General features: G+C 26.7%; 2 protein-coding genes across 8 annotated transcripts; one reads left to right on the top strand and one right to left on the bottom strand.

The window, feature by feature from the left end:
• Positions 1-2,649: 2,649 nt before the first annotated feature.
• Positions 2,650-6,151, bottom strand: LOC141529123 (uncharacterized). 4 transcript variants are annotated; one of them, XM_074245548.1, is made up of 5 exons: positions 4,861-6,151; positions 4,467-4,504; positions 3,477-4,035; positions 3,111-3,400; positions 2,650-2,775 (listed from the first exon to the last, which is right to left on the bottom strand). In XM_074245548.1, exons 1-2 carry the CDS (start codon positions 6,149-6,151, stop codon positions 4,479-4,481), a joined length of 1,317 nt encoding a protein of 438 aa, XP_074101649.1. In that variant the 3' UTR covers positions 2,650-2,775; positions 3,111-3,400; positions 3,477-4,035; positions 4,467-4,478. The 4 variants fall into 4 exon arrangements, with proteins under 4 accessions (XP_074101649.1, XP_074101652.1, XP_074101650.1 ...); XM_074245551.1 differs by lacking the exons at positions 2,650-2,775; positions 3,111-3,400; positions 3,477-4,035; positions 4,467-4,504 and having other exon boundaries at positions 4,648-5,085; positions 5,152-6,151; XM_074245549.1 differs by lacking the exons at positions 2,650-2,775; positions 3,111-3,400; positions 3,477-4,035; positions 4,467-4,504 and adding an exon at positions 4,648-4,715.
• A 2,092-nt stretch (positions 6,152-8,243) lies between these two features.
• Wcy (WW domain-containing adapter protein with coiled-coil wacky) lies at positions 8,244-15,380 on the top strand. Of its 4 annotated transcripts, none has more exons than XM_074245546.1 (11): positions 8,244-8,452; positions 8,803-8,836; positions 10,263-10,506; positions 10,649-10,734; positions 11,177-11,251; positions 11,330-11,528; positions 12,046-12,710; positions 12,845-12,983; positions 13,058-13,266; positions 13,378-13,505; positions 13,587-15,380. In XM_074245546.1, the coding sequence occupies exons 1-11, from the start codon at positions 8,412-8,414 to the stop codon at positions 13,663-13,665; spliced, it is 1,899 nt and encodes a 632-aa protein (XP_074101647.1). In that variant the 5' UTR covers positions 8,244-8,411; the 3' UTR covers positions 13,666-15,380. The 4 variants fall into 4 exon arrangements, with proteins under 4 accessions (XP_074101647.1, XP_074101648.1, XP_074101645.1 ...); XM_074245547.1 differs by having other exon boundaries at positions 10,266-10,506; XM_074245544.1 differs by having other exon boundaries at positions 8,245-8,452; positions 12,842-12,983.
• The last annotated feature ends 145 nt before the right edge of the window (positions 15,381-15,525 follow it).

The raw sequence follows: 15,525 nt of genomic DNA on the forward strand, positions 1-15,525 counted from the left end.
CGCGTAATATTTTCATAGCTTCAACAGTAAAATTGTTTACGTAAGTAAACACTCCAATAACATACGATTTATATATTTTATATTTTTTTTAGAGAATTTCTAAACTTGAAGCATAGAAATTCGTAGATTCTAGAATTAAATACGATGGATCGATTCTTCTGAGCAAAAAGAAACAACACAAACAAATATATCATTTCTCGGAATATTATTTTTGATATATACTTCATAAGAAGTTCTTCATATAAAGCGACGGAGATTGAAAAGTAGCAATAAAGAAGAAAAAGTAAATTATAAACGTAATTTCAAGAAGAATATTACGCATGAGAAATATTTCTGTTCAAGACTTATATGTAATAATATTTTACAATTATCGTAAAAAGACTCGTATACATATATTAAATATATTAAATATATGTCAGTCTTATTTATAATTTTAAATCTACATCTCAAGAAATTCCCTCGGCTCAATAAATTCATGCCCAGGAATGGTTTACATTTCCCATGTAAATGTAAATTATCTCTGAGAGGTTTCATGCATTCTTTTTATCAACCTTTCTTCCTTTTAATTTTAATTTTAAAAAATAATTAAATATTTTTCAGAACTGACGTCTGACAAGTTTTTAACATAGTTCTAAACATTTAGAATAATTTATAGAACTCGGGAATTAATTACTACTTATAAAAGTTATTCAAAACTTTGTCCATCATCATTTAAATTGCTACTACATGCTGGATTATAAAAGTTTTAAATTAAACGTGTAATTTTTTTTCAGGTAGCCTGAAGAAATATTTTGTTGACTGCTAAACATTAACAAGGATTGTTTCAAGAAGCTATATGACAAAAAAAAATATTTATTTTTTTATTAACACTCTAAAAAGAAAAAAAAAATCAATTATTTTCCAAAATATTTGGGAAGAAAATTGTTTTTTTTTTTTTTTTAAACTGTGTTTTTGGTAAAAATTTTTTTTTTTTTTGTAAATTATAATTGGTAAAAATTAAGTCATGTAATTTTACAAACTCGGCGATGTAAAAATGTAATGGATGGTTTTAATTTAAAATCTATTAAAATTCTGCAAATTTTTATTAAGATTTAAAAAATTTTGTAAGTTTAAATTTAATTTTTTTACTTTGTAAAATTCAGTATTTTATTTTATCAGATTTTAATCTTGTAATTTTATTATTGTGTTGTTAAATATGTAGTAAGCTAATTTTTTAACCAAATATTGAGAAGAAAAAATTTTTTTTGAAAAAAATAATCAAATTGAGGAAAAATTAATTTTAATTAAAATTTTATTTGATTTTAAAAAAAATAATTTTAGACAAGCAACTTACAAATTTTCATCAAAAAATTTTTTTTTCAACAAAAAAAAGTTTCTGGAAAAAAATTTGGAAAAAAAAACAGTTTTAGGAAGACAACTTAAAAATTTTTATCCAAATTTATGATATTTTTTTTTTTAATAAAAAAGTTTCTGAGAAAAATTCTTATTTCTTCTAATAAATAAAATTCTCAACAATTTTTTGCAAGCATATGCATAAAAAAATTAGTAAACTTAATAAATAAATTCAAAACTTATAAAAAAATACTTTGGTAAATTTTTACCATGCAAAAAAAAATTAATTTTCTTCATAGCTTCAATGTTTAATTAAAAAAAAAATTTTTACTCGTAAAAATAAAAAAAATTACCAAAAATTCTTCTAGTAAATAATTAAATATTTAAAATTACAAAAAATTCTCCTAGTAAAAAATCAAATAATCAAAATTCCCAAAAATTTTCCCAGTAAATAATAAAATATCAAAATCCAAGGATCCTCTGACATTAATAAGTATTTGAATATAAATAACAAAGCAACAGGCAGCCAGTTCTGGCATATAATTGATTATTGATGAAGATGGCAAGCTCCCGCTGTAATAAATGTGAGGGATAAGCGGTACTCGTCGGAAATACACGTATGAATATATAATTCAATAGGTCTCGGAAGGGACCAAGGAACACGATTATCCATAGGTATAATATAACTCTAGAACTATAAGTTAGAAGCTAGTGAAGATAGTTAACATTGTAGGCAGAGCGACCACCGACGACAACCAGCTGACTGACGAAGAGGGTGTAGTCAGTAGGTGCGAGACGGGAAGCTGTATCGATTTGGCGCTTTGCCGGGACCACCGCCTTTCACTAACCCTCACTCTCTTTTGTACTCACCCCTGAGTCATTCGCTCTATTCATTTTCTTCTTTTACTATTATAACCATAGATATATATTTATATATTTATACACACATATATATATATATATATATATATATATATATATATATATATATATATATATATATATATATATATATATATATATATATATATATATATACATACTTGCTTTCGCACGTGTTTTTTACAACCCCTATTAACTCTTGCATTATTGCGCTCAATTATTTCATTCCATTCGCTGGATGAAGAAATAAAATTCCGACATTTAATTCAACTCTAAAGAAGAAATAAAAAAATTCCTGTTTTTTTTTTTATTTAATAAATAAATATTTTTTAAATTAATTAATTTAAGTAATCTTATTATAATTTCTTGCATTATATAAAAAATAGGCTACTTACTCTAACATATATAAATAATTTAAATGCTTACTTGTATTATCACAATGTAAGGTGTTTCTTCTATTCGTAGGATATTATACTCAAACTCTAATTATCCTATAATTACTTCTTCGTACTTATAGCTCAGCTTAATGGCATTCGGTCTTTAGATCTATACATCCGTATCCTGTGATATATATATATATATATATATATATATATATATATATATATATATATATATATATATATATATATATATGAATAGGATATTATCCATATATATGTACTTAAATATAAGTACTGTTGAATATAGACAGACACAATAATGATTAATGAGTCAAGATAATAAAAATTCAACTAAAAAAAGGTAATTTTAAATTTTAATTATTAAATTGAGCTTTAAAAAGCTTGAGGGCATTTAACTTTTCACTAAAAAAAAAAAAAAATAATAATAATTAAAATAGTAAAAAAAAAAAAAAATTATTTCTTCTTTAAAAAATAATTTTTTTATGAACTTACGCTTATTGTAAACTTATAAATGATTTCTTGACACTCTTAAACTTTTCTCATGACTCATCTTCTTTTTTACAAAAATGTCACTCGAAAAAAAAAAAATTTTTTTTTTTTTTGAGTGATTTAATTTAATCGAATTTATTTTGTAGTTAGATGAACTTGTTTATACTATTTATTTTAAACAGATATAAATCGGTGGTCAAGGGGATAACACGCACCGGCATACTGAACGTTGGTTGACTGAACGCTGGTTTATATCATTCGCTAGGAGCTTTTATATATACGCCGGCAGTACACTGAAAAATAATAAAAGCGCAAGCGCTGGTATTATGCTTTTTACTTAATGTGTTCTTGTACTTATATAAATTTTACTTTTGACCTATCAGCTTGTTGAATATCCATCCTCGTTTGAACAAATATTAATTTTACATTTATTTGCAGACATTATTGAATCACATTTGAATTTTAACAAATTTAATAATTAAATATTTTATTTGTTAAATAAATAGATTATTTGTGTATTAAATTGTCTTTAATTACATTAACGAATACATTGAGTATTATCTAAAAATTATTAAAAAAAAAATTACATTTTTTTTTATAAGTAAAAAAAATATATAATTGAGTATTTTAAAGTTTTTATAATAAGTTAATGCTGGATAATTAAATTAAAGAAATGGCACTGATTACATACCTTAATCGCGTAAAATTTAAGCATAATAATAATAATAATAATAATAATAATAATAATAATTATTATTATTATTATTATTATTATATATAAAATATAAATCTGAACACGTTGGCTTAATTAAATTGTCTTGAATATTTTTTTCACATAATTGTAAAATACTGTTTGGATTATTATTATTATTTTTATTATTATCTGAATGAGTATCTTGATTTAAGCGATGGAGTCTGCATCTTCAAGCTGTAAATAAAATAATTAATTAAAATTTTGCTTTATTAAATAATGAATTTTGTTAAATTGCACCGTATTTTTTTAACTATTAATATTTTTAAAGAATTAAGCCCATTTCGATGTTACACTCATCAAGAGCTTTCATTTAAGTACCCACAAGCATTTTTTATATATTTTTCATATATTTATATATATATATATATATATATATATATATAATATATATATATATATATATATATATATATATATATATATATATATATATATATATATAAAATATATGAAAAATGTATGTGGGTACTCAAATGAAAGGTCTCAATGAGAGTAATATCAGGATGAGCTTATTTCTTTAAAAATTTCAATAGTTTACAAGATAAAAGGCAATTTCTTAATTATTACACATAGCAATATTAAAAAAAAAAAGTTTTTTAACTTACCCAGTAGCCGCTTTAATTTTTTTTCAAGGACTCAAAATCTGTAAAAATAATTTTATTTTATTAATCAATAATATTTTATATTTTTCTATGAGCAATTGGCATGACCTTTCGCCGTTAGTCTCTTAATTAATTAACAATTAATATAATAATTTATCACAGTGCTCCAGTCTTTTTTTTTAAATCTTCATTGATGATCTTCAGTGTTGAATTTTCTCATTAAAAATTCCTATTAATTACTTCCTTTATTTTCTATCGATAATTAAAAAAATTTAATAAACTCTAACTTTAAATAAGTCAATAAAATCTTCAGCGTAGAACTAATTTTTTTTTTTATGTATATTAAAAAAAAAAAATTAATTAAAAAAAATAATAATAATATTTATCAATCTAATACCTTCTTTAAAATGTAATCTTCGATGCTGAAAAATGTTACTTTTCTTCTTTTTCTTCAATGCAGGTTCCTTAATACCCTTGAGACCCCTCATCTTACTTTGTCGATTAGAAGCATTAGATTTTCCATCGCCCCTCGGCTGGCACTGTTCAGAAATAAGGGAAGTAGTGGAAGAAACACCAGAGGAAGACTGTCTCCCAAAATCATCAAAAGCCTTTTTATCAGGATCTGAAACAAACTGACACTCCAGCGGTTGTTCATCTCCCGGAGCTTTGTCATCGCAATCTTTCTTACTCAACCCCAGCGATACCATGTAATTATGCTTCGAAAAACTCTTCCTCGTAAGCGTCGGATCTATCAGCTCCGTACTGGCCAAAATCGCATCCGGGGACTCAATATTCGCCAGATGACAATCAAACAAGTAGCTCCAGTTTCCCGGCCTGGAGTCAATTGGCACGTCTTGCAAAATATTATCAAATATTCCAACATCCGCTCCAGTTTCCTTCAAATTTATTTCACTGGTTGGTTTTAAATCAGAGTAATTATTATCCATGTCAAATTCTAATTTGTAATCATTATACTTAAACAAATTAACATCATCCCAGAAAATACCGTCGCCTGATAAATCTTCAGAGCTGACAGTAGTCGTAACAGGACACATTTCTAAATTACTTATATCGTTATCGTAATCACTGTCATCATCATCATCATCATCATCATCATCATTTTTAATTTTCTTATTTCTATTATTTATAATTAATTCCTGTACATCCTTTGAACTTTTATCACCGCTAGAACAAGATTGTTTAGCAGGTAAATCACAACGTAATTTATCATTATAAAATAATAATAAATTATCTGTTTTACTGTTATTATTATTAATATTATTACTACAACTATTATTATTTTTACTGCAATTAGCGGTAACTTCTGATAAGGTATTATAATTTATATCTTGACACATTAAATTCGTAGGATTACTCTCACTGACTTCATTAACAAAGACAGGCTTATAATTTGGCATTTTATCATTAATATCCCGGGAGTTAGCAGTGCTGTGGGCATCAGCGATCTGTACATCACTATTATTATTTTTATTATTCTTACCACGTCCATTTTTCCTAACTTTATCCTGCTCGAGGATTTTTTTGAGCCATCGTAAACTCCCACCTCTGTACTTTTTCTTCTCCCCGTACTCTATTTTTTCTTTGGGTTCATCGTCCGTCAAATCGATATGTATCACCTTACCAGGTCGTTTGCGTCTGCTATTTTTAAAACTTTTTTTACATTCCATCGAACTCCGCCGAGCAGCGACGGAGTTAAGTAATTGCTAGGAGCCGTCGTCGACAACTGGACGAGATAGTTTGTAAGACTCGTAATTTAAAAAGTCAATCCAGTGTTTCTGGAGATCAAAGGGCTGCTGGATCCACTCGAGAGTGGTGTTTGTCAAATTACGAGGCAGCAGTTGAGCTACAAGAGAAGAAGAAGAAGAAGAAGAAGAAGAAGTAGGAGGATGAGGTCCTAGAAGATTGACAGCGATGTCTTCGACTTTTCCTACGTCCTCTGGAGAATCTTTCAGACTTCTCCAGAGCTTCAGGCCCAGCAATTGTCATACATACGACCTGTCTGTTAAACAACCGCTTTTGCTGAAGCACTTGCTGAAAATCGGCTCGTAAACCGCCTTATCCAACTTTGACAGCTTCGCGTTTAGCAACACTCGCAGCACGTGCTCTCTTGAGTTTTCTAAGTTAATAAAAATCGTGTTAAATAAGTTAGTGGGCGGTAATTTAATCTCGAGGTAAATTGACAGCAAGTCAGATATTTTGTTCAAGTACAAATTGGTCACTTGGTCGTCGCACTGCTCTTTGATGTCGAGCCAGTAGAAGTAGAAGAAGGTCAGGGTGCGATTGATGTGGTTCGATAATTCAGCTGCCAGCTCGGGCTTTCGGCTACAGTCTACGGCTTCCGAGGATACATTTTTTATGTACTTACGCAGTAAGTTTAATAAAACTGTGTGGTTCTGGCTGGAGATACTTTGGCAGAGATCTTTTGAGAATGAAGAACTCCAGCTGAAACGTTCCTCCATGGAGTCGCCTTGACATTGGTTCTTCATTGTTTCATCTTTGCTTGATAAGCTCTCGTTACAAGGAATCACCTCCGTCATTTTTTTAAATTTTAATGCATTGAATATTTTGAATTTTTGACCTTGGTTTTAAAAATTTGCGGTGGAAATTTAATTCAGAGGAATTGCAGCAGATGTTTTAATTAACCTGGACATTAAAAAAAAATTATTAATACTACTCTAATTATTTTTTAATAATAAAGTAATGACAATAAACTTTTGATTTTGTTTAATTTATAAAATTAGAACTAAAAAAAAATTTTTTTTTTTTTTATTGCACTTAATGAGATTGAAATTAGCAGACTTTTAACAATCATCATTTTTTTTTAATTAATTTAATTAGAACTAAAAAAATAATTTTTAAAAATTGCAATTATTTTTGTTTTTAATTTTATAAATGTGAAATTTTTTTTTTTTATAAATTTTTCAATAAAAAAAAATTCTAAAAATTGTCAAGTGTTTAAATTTTCAATTGTCAAGACATTTATATTATACTTACTTGATTGTTTACAATTTTTCTGTCAAAATTTCAGTGGCTCCTAACTCTCTAATAAACGCCTTTCACATTCTAAACATAGCTTCAAATTTGATCCTTTTAGTTTTTAATTTCAATAAAACTTCAAGTTTAAAAAACAATAATAAATTATTATTATTATTTAGTATTTATTTTTATTGAGTAATTTTCTTGTCACAATTAACCACTGCATGCAATTGCATCTATCAGAAGCGTTTTATTAAAAAAAATTTTTTTTCTACTGCAAGATGTCATCAGAGGCTCATTCTAACCGCATTTGTCAAAATAATTTGAAAATAAAATTAAAAAATTAATATTTTTAATTAAATACAATAATTATTATTATTATTATTATTGAAAATTAATTATTTTAAATATGACATTAAAGTTAGTTGGCACTTGACAAATTTTTAATTTTATTTAACAATTAAATTAATTCTAAAAAAATTATTTTTAATTTTTTTTAATTTCTAAATGTCAATTTTTTTTTTTGCCTTAATTTATTTGTTTATAAAAGTTCTAAAAATTGTTAAAACTTGAATATCATACCTTGTATTGTATTGTAGACACTTTTAAAATATTTGACAGGAGAGTTGAAGACCGTGGTTCCAGCAAACGTGACAGCAACAACATACGTGAGTACAGTCTGTAAAGAAGAAATCGTTGATAATTGTCGAATCTTTTGGCGAGACTATACTCGATGAGTGAATTTAGCGCTTGTGCATAGTAAAGACTGCGGTTCGTTCGACTAAAGAACTAAAGAAGTGACATGGCGTCCGGGTAGGATGAAAGTTGACTGTTACAATCCAAACGTTAATGTTATTTTTATGACATTAATTTTGATATATTATTAAATATATATATATATATATAAACATAAAACCGAGAGCCGCGAATTAAATAAAGACACCGGCATTGATGGTAATGCATGCGAGGAAACCACAAAGGATCAGCGATGGGTAGGACACCAGGAAGACAACACTTTATTCTACACTCTTAAATATTACATTTTTTTATCCCGACGATTTTTCCATCCTGACTTTATTAACAAACTGACGCTTCATCTTGATAATTACTCTTCTTAACGTCACTTTACTCACTATTACCACTCTCACCTTTTGTAAACTTTACCCGAAATCACTTTTTATTTATTATCCCACTTGAACCTCATCAACTTGTCTCAATTCTCACAACCGCCATTGAATTTTTACTTGTCTATTTTATTATTTATTTTACTTTTATTATTTTTATTAAATTTATATTTTTAATATTCCTAAATATTAATCACTGTTTTTTTATTTTATTTCAGGTACTTCGAAAAGCACCAAACCCATCCCTATCAGGTAAATATTATTTTGGAGGGGATAAATTTTAATATTTATTTACTTTTTTTTTATTTGGGCGCATTTATTGCTTCAATATGTTTTTTTAAACATTTAAATTCTTTTTAAGTTAGTTTTTATTCGCGATGTTATTTATTGAGGACAATTACACTCGGACGTTGACAGCAACTCAATTGCTGAGTGTTTAGAATTTTTATTGTTATTTTTTATTTTTACTTTCAATTTTAATCTTTTTTTTAACTTGCAAAATATTATTTGACATTTTTTAATTATTTAAAATCTTGAAATTTTATTTATTTTTTTAAAAATATCAAAAATATATTTTTTTAATTTTTTTTTTTATTATTTATAATCATTTTTAGTGAATAAATTTATTTTTTATTTATAAATATTTTAATTTATTTATTTTAGTTATTATTCAATAAATAATTGATAGAATTGGTGAAAATGACAGAACATAACCTCATTTTATAGAAAAAAATCAATAATCTTACTAAAGTTGCTCAAAAAGAATAAAAAAGTTGTTTAATTGTAGATAATAATAATAAAATAGCAGATTTATTGTAATTTTTAGTTTTTACAAATAATTTACACTTGAGTTTTTTTTAATTTATCGCGTAGATTTTACTTTGACACTCGTGGATGAAAAGTTTATAAAATCTGATATTTTTATATGAAAATAAATTAGCCGACAACGAAAAAATTTTATTTTTCCTTTATTTATTGAATTAACAATAAAAAAATATTTTTAAAAAATTACGCGTGTAATTATTAATAAAATTATTACAAAAAAAAATTCCACAAGTAAAAAATTTGAAAAACTAAACGTGCAATTTTTTAAAAATATTTTTTTGTTGCTAATTCAATTAATAAAATCAAATTTTTCAATATCGGCTTACTTTAGTTTCATTATTTTCATTATTTATCATAGCTGTTTAAATTTTGAGGGTGAATTTAGCAGACAGCTAATTTTTTAATTAATTTTAATTTAATGGTTGTAAAAAAAAAATCTAAAAAATTGTGAAAATTTCCGTATGCATTTTTTTAAACTATTTCTTCTGTAACAAATAAATTGTTTATAAATTATTAAAAAATTATTATGAAAATTATGTTAGCCGACGTCAAAAAATTTTTAGAATTTTTTTTTATTGAAAAAATTATTACAAAAAAATTAAAAAAAAAATTTCACTTGTAAAAAACATAAAAAACTGTAAGTGTAATTTTTTAAAAATGTTTTTTTGTTTTAATTTAATTATTAAAAAAAAATTTAACTTTAGAATTATAAAATTATAAGATGTTTGCTAAATTCCCGCTCATTTTAAATTAATTAAAAAGATTTCTGAGGAAGAAATAAAATGAAACTGACTGGAGAAAAAAAATTGATAATTTTGATGACTGAAGAGCTAATTGGTGATGTGTGTCGAAGCAGAACGCCAAGTACAGCGGTTCAAAAGGCGGCTATCCCTCATCAACGGTGTCATCGGACAATCGTTACGAGGGACGAATGCGCGATTCTCCAAATGGTAATTCATATAGTCCAGCTGGTGGATTGGGCATGGGCATGCCTGTGGATCGCGAGAGTCCACGTAGCTACACAACCAAACCTCTTTATAAGAAGGAGAGAGAAAATAGAGACTACAAGTTATCTTCTTCACGAGAAAAGTATTCCGGTACTTGTATATTAATTATTTTTATTTATTTAATATTGATATTCCAATAGTTGATGACAAGAGAATATCTAATGTCTATTAAGATAAAAGCTGGATGATGTTTGATTGATAATTTTCAGCTTATACATGCTTGTATGTCTAGATTGTGCACGATCTCCAAAAGACAAACGAAGCCGTGACAGTCGGGATTCTGAGCATCGGACCAATCATGACAGGAGTGGTGGAGAGGTAAATTATTATATTTATATTTTATTACAAAAAATTGATTTTTTTTGTTTTGATTAATTATCAAGGCAATTTTTTTTTATAAATTTTATAAAAAAAATTGAAAAATTTTGTAATAATTCATATCTTTAAAAAAAAAAAAAAAAAAAAAAAAAAAAAAAAAAAAAAACAAATTTTACTGAAAATAAAATTATTTCTTAGCTTTAAAGATTAAAATTATTTAAAATTTTACTTGCAATAATTTTATTTTAAAAATTTACACTTTGAATTATCAGAGAATAAAATAATAAATTATATAAATTCTTTATAGGTTTTACAAATAAATTTTTTTTTAATTTATTAAACTTACAAGCTGGTGAATATAATTTTACTAGTCTCAGTTTGTAAAAAAAATATTTAACTCATGACTTACGAAAAAGAAATTAAAAAATTTTTTTGTTTCAAGATCTTGCATCCCATAAAACTATCTAATTCCTCCCGAGAATCGTCGCAGCGTAAACCTGCACATAACTCTTGTCAGGTATATTTAATTAAGTTATTTATTTAGTTGAATTTTTTCACAAAGAACAATGACTGAATTTATACGAATAAATTGTAGGATAAAAGAGGAGATGAACGAGGTGGTGTCGTTGAACGAGGAGCAAGATTCGGTGACTGGTCAGAACACTTGAGTTCATCAGGTAAAAAGTATTATTACAACTGCAAAACAGAAGTATCACAGTGGGAAAAACCACGTGAATGGATTGTTCGAAATGACAGTAGGCAACGTCAATCGAATGATTATTCATCTAGGTCAAGTATGTATTTTTTTATTTTTTAAATTTCTATAAAATTTTTATATGAGGGTACCTGAGAGAAAAAATTTATTTAAAAAAAAAAAATGAGCAATTTTATAATAAAAAATAAATTTTTTAAAAATTTGGCTTTATTAAATTGCACTATACTTTTTTAAATATTGACTTTTTTGAAAATATAAGCTCATCCCGGTGTTACACTCATCAAGAGCTTTCATTTAAGTACCCACATGCATTTTTTATATATTTTTCATATATACATATATATAATATATTTATAAATATATAAAATATATGAAAAATTGATGTGGATACTCAAATGAAAGGTCTCGATGAGTGTAACATCTGGATGAGCTTATATCTTTAAAAATGTCAATATTTTACAAAATAAAAGATTTTTTCAAAAAAAAAAATTTTTTTCTCTCAGCGTAATAACTATCAATAAAATTCATAAAAAAAGCTAGCATAAAAATAATCACCAACAAATCAAATAATAATTGTCATAATTAAAATTACAAAGGTCATGATAAACATTCCAATTCGCGAGCCAACAGTAGCAATATAAGGGATAGCAAATCCCGGCAGATAGACAAACGCGAGTACTGGGGTTCGTGTTCAGGAAGCAATCAACCCAGCAATAGTGTGGGCAGTTCCAGCAGAGATGATTTGCTGTCGTTGTCCTCCCGCGAGCGCGACAAAGAGCAGCGCGAGCGTGACCGCGAACAAAGGGAGCGAGAGCGCGACAGAGAGCAGCGAGAGCGTGAACGCGAACTACAGCAGCAGCAGCGAGAACGTGAGCAGCAGCAACGTGACAGAGATGACATGTGTGGCGGCGAGCGCCAGTCCCAAGACATGGACATATCACCGGGTGATTCAACGCCGACCTCGGAAACTCAGACATCTCTTCACGACACAATGCCCCAAGGACCTGTGCTCCTAGCCACCGCGCTCCCAAGATTATCTTCTCATCCACCCACATCTTTACCCTCGATAACTGGAAAATTGTCGTCATCCCCTACGACGCACAGTAGTCAACCTGGTAACAGCAATGCACCTGGTCCCCCGGTTACTCTCGCTAACTTGCCGAGATTGTTGTCACAAATAACTGGGAGCAAGGATCAGAATGACATTACACCCAAGCAAGCGCTCCAAACTATACAGACTGCTCTTTTTCTGTCGCGACAAGTAAGTTTTGTTTCAATAATTTTATTTATTCTCATTAATTCTTACTGGCAGCCTTGCAGTTACTCTGTGACTGTCGTAACTTAATCTTAAATCTTACAAATTTATTAATTCTTGACTAATTATTTCTTCAGCAGTCAGGAAGCAGTGATCGAGGATGCAACGATCTTATGGCGCCTCTGAAAGTTGATACCAGTGGTAATGTCAATTCTACGAATGAAGGTCCGCCGACACCGACTCATTCGGAGACACAGGATTGTATTGATGCTAGAAAAAGTAATTTTTTTTTATTGTTTATTTTTAGTTTATTATTTAGGAGGTTATTTAATTGTAAATTTTTTAATTACCAGTGGTGAGTCCTGGAGGATTAAATGCTAGCGTTCAGGGAGTCAGCACGTTGGGTTCTCTTGGTAGTCTTGGTAGTGCTGGAGGGTTACAAGCGCTTTCAAGAGTTCAGCCGCCGTTAACACCTTCTCTGACACCTTCACTTGCTAATCATTATCGGGAAGATTTGACACAACATGTTCGCGCTTTTCCGGCTGATATTCTTGAAAAACAGGTTTGTTTTTACTTTTAATTTTAAACGTTTTTTTTTTTTTCCGAAGATTAATAATAATAATAAAATTTTAGTTAACCACATTATTTTTTTTTTTATATATTAATTTATCAGGCCCAAAAATTAAGTGAAGAAGCACATACAATGGGAAGTTTACAATGTACTAGAGTTTCAGCAGAGCTTAAAACTGCTCGATCGTTAGTAAGGCTCACTGAAATACAAGCTACATTACAAGAACAAAGGTAATAAATTTAATAATTATTAAAAAAAAAAATTAATTGTGTGAAACTTATTAATAATAAAAATTGCAATTTTTTTTACAGGATATTATTTTTACGCCAACAAATCCACACCTTGGAGGAGCTAAAATCCCAAAACTCCTTTATGGCTGATGACTCTTAGTGTAAGAGACTCTATAAAAATTATTGATTAATTAATAATAATAATAATAATAATAATAATAATATTAAATATTAAATATTAATAATAATAACGATAATGAAGAAACCTATAATTAATTCACGCAAGTAAACAAGAATAAAAACATAATTATTATTCTCATTAATATTAAAATAAAAAAAAAAAAGTATAAAAAAATAATTAAAAAAATAATTAAGAAGTGTACGTAAATTATGTCATTAATGTAAAAGTGATATGAATTAGCGAATGATGATTGGGCTGCCTAGAGAGAGAGGATAGGCTTCGCTTCTCAATCTATAATTAATTATCAATTATTATTATAATTAATTTTTATCGTCATTTAGCATTGTCGTTTCATCATTATCATTATCGTCTCGTCATCCTCGTTATCATGATCCATTTATAATAATAATTACGGATTAATTATAAAGTATATTAAATAAATAAAAAAAAAATTAATTATTAATTCGCGTTACTAATGACAAAAAGGCGCATCTCAATATTTACGTCCTTTTGGCTCTGCAGAGCCAAAAAGGCGTGTAAAAAAATTTTTTTTCACTTTAACTAATCAAAAAATATTTATAATATTTAGAAAAGTGAATAAAAAAATTTTTTTTAAGTGTTTAATTAAAAAATTCTAAAGCCAAAGGAGCGTATGATTTTTTTTTAAATCCCAATTAATTATTAGCTTACTTTTGAAAGACAAAAATAATAAATATATCGTGTTACAAATGTCATAAGAGCGTAAAATAAAAATTCTCTTTTTTTTTTTCAAGTTCAAAAAAATTTTTAGTTTAAAAAAAAATTTTTTTTTTTGGGAATTGACGTATAATTTTTTTATTTTAAGGCTAATAATTAATTGTGATAAAAAAAAAAATGATACGCCTTTTTGGCTTTAGAATTTTTTAATTAAAAAATTAAAAAAAAAAATTTTATTCACTTTTTTTACAGATTTAAATATTATAAATATTTTTGGGTTAATTGGAGTAAAAAAAATTTTTTTATGGGCTTTTTTGGCTCTGCAGAGCTAAAAGGGTGTAGATATTGAGATGCGCTCTTTTAAAATTAGTAACAAAAATTATTAATTAATTAATAAACAATTAAAGGATTAAGGAAATATGTTAAAGACCTCTCTGGGAAAACGCATTAGGCCTATCCCCGAAAAGCAGTTATTACAATGGATAAAAATCAATAATAATTACATTCGTCATTTAGCGTAGGGGAAAAATGATTGACTTTAGGTATATATATATTTTTTTTCATTATTTAAATAAATATATTATTAAAAAAATAAATATCAATTCTTAAACTTTGAATACTTGTATAAAAAAAAATTCGCATCTTTGTACTACTTGTGTTGTGACAACAGTGTTTCTTAAAAAGTTAAATTAATGGAAAAAAAAAAATAAAAAAAAAAATAAAATAGCATTTTAATAATTCAAGACGATAGAGAAGAAAAAAAAAAATTTTTATTTTTTAGATATTAATAGCAGAATTTATTGACCATTTTATTTTATTAATTATTCACAATTTTTTATATACTTTTTTAATGTATTAATTATTTTGTTTCTAATCACTTGAATATTATCAACGTTGATTCATTTTGTAAGGCCTTACGGTCAAACGAGGTCAATAAGTCTTGCTGAAAAAAAAAAAAAAAAAAAAAAAAAAAAAAAAAAAAATTAAATTAAATTAAATTAAATTAAATAGGCTTATTCCAATCGTCATTTGTAAAAAAAATTTAATTTAATTTAATTATTAATTATTAATTATTGAAACGTAGTAATAAATTACGAGTATAAACAAAAGGCTTTTGTTTCGTGTAGATTTGCTTTTTCTTAT

Source organism: Cotesia typhae, unplaced genomic scaffold, assembly GCF_013202065.1.
Source record: "Cotesia typhae breed Kobodo isofemale line unplaced genomic scaffold, CoteBio_Ctyphae contig_44, whole genome shotgun sequence".
In the NCBI taxonomy this organism is placed as follows: domain Eukaryota; kingdom Metazoa; phylum Arthropoda; class Insecta; order Hymenoptera; family Braconidae; genus Cotesia; species Cotesia typhae.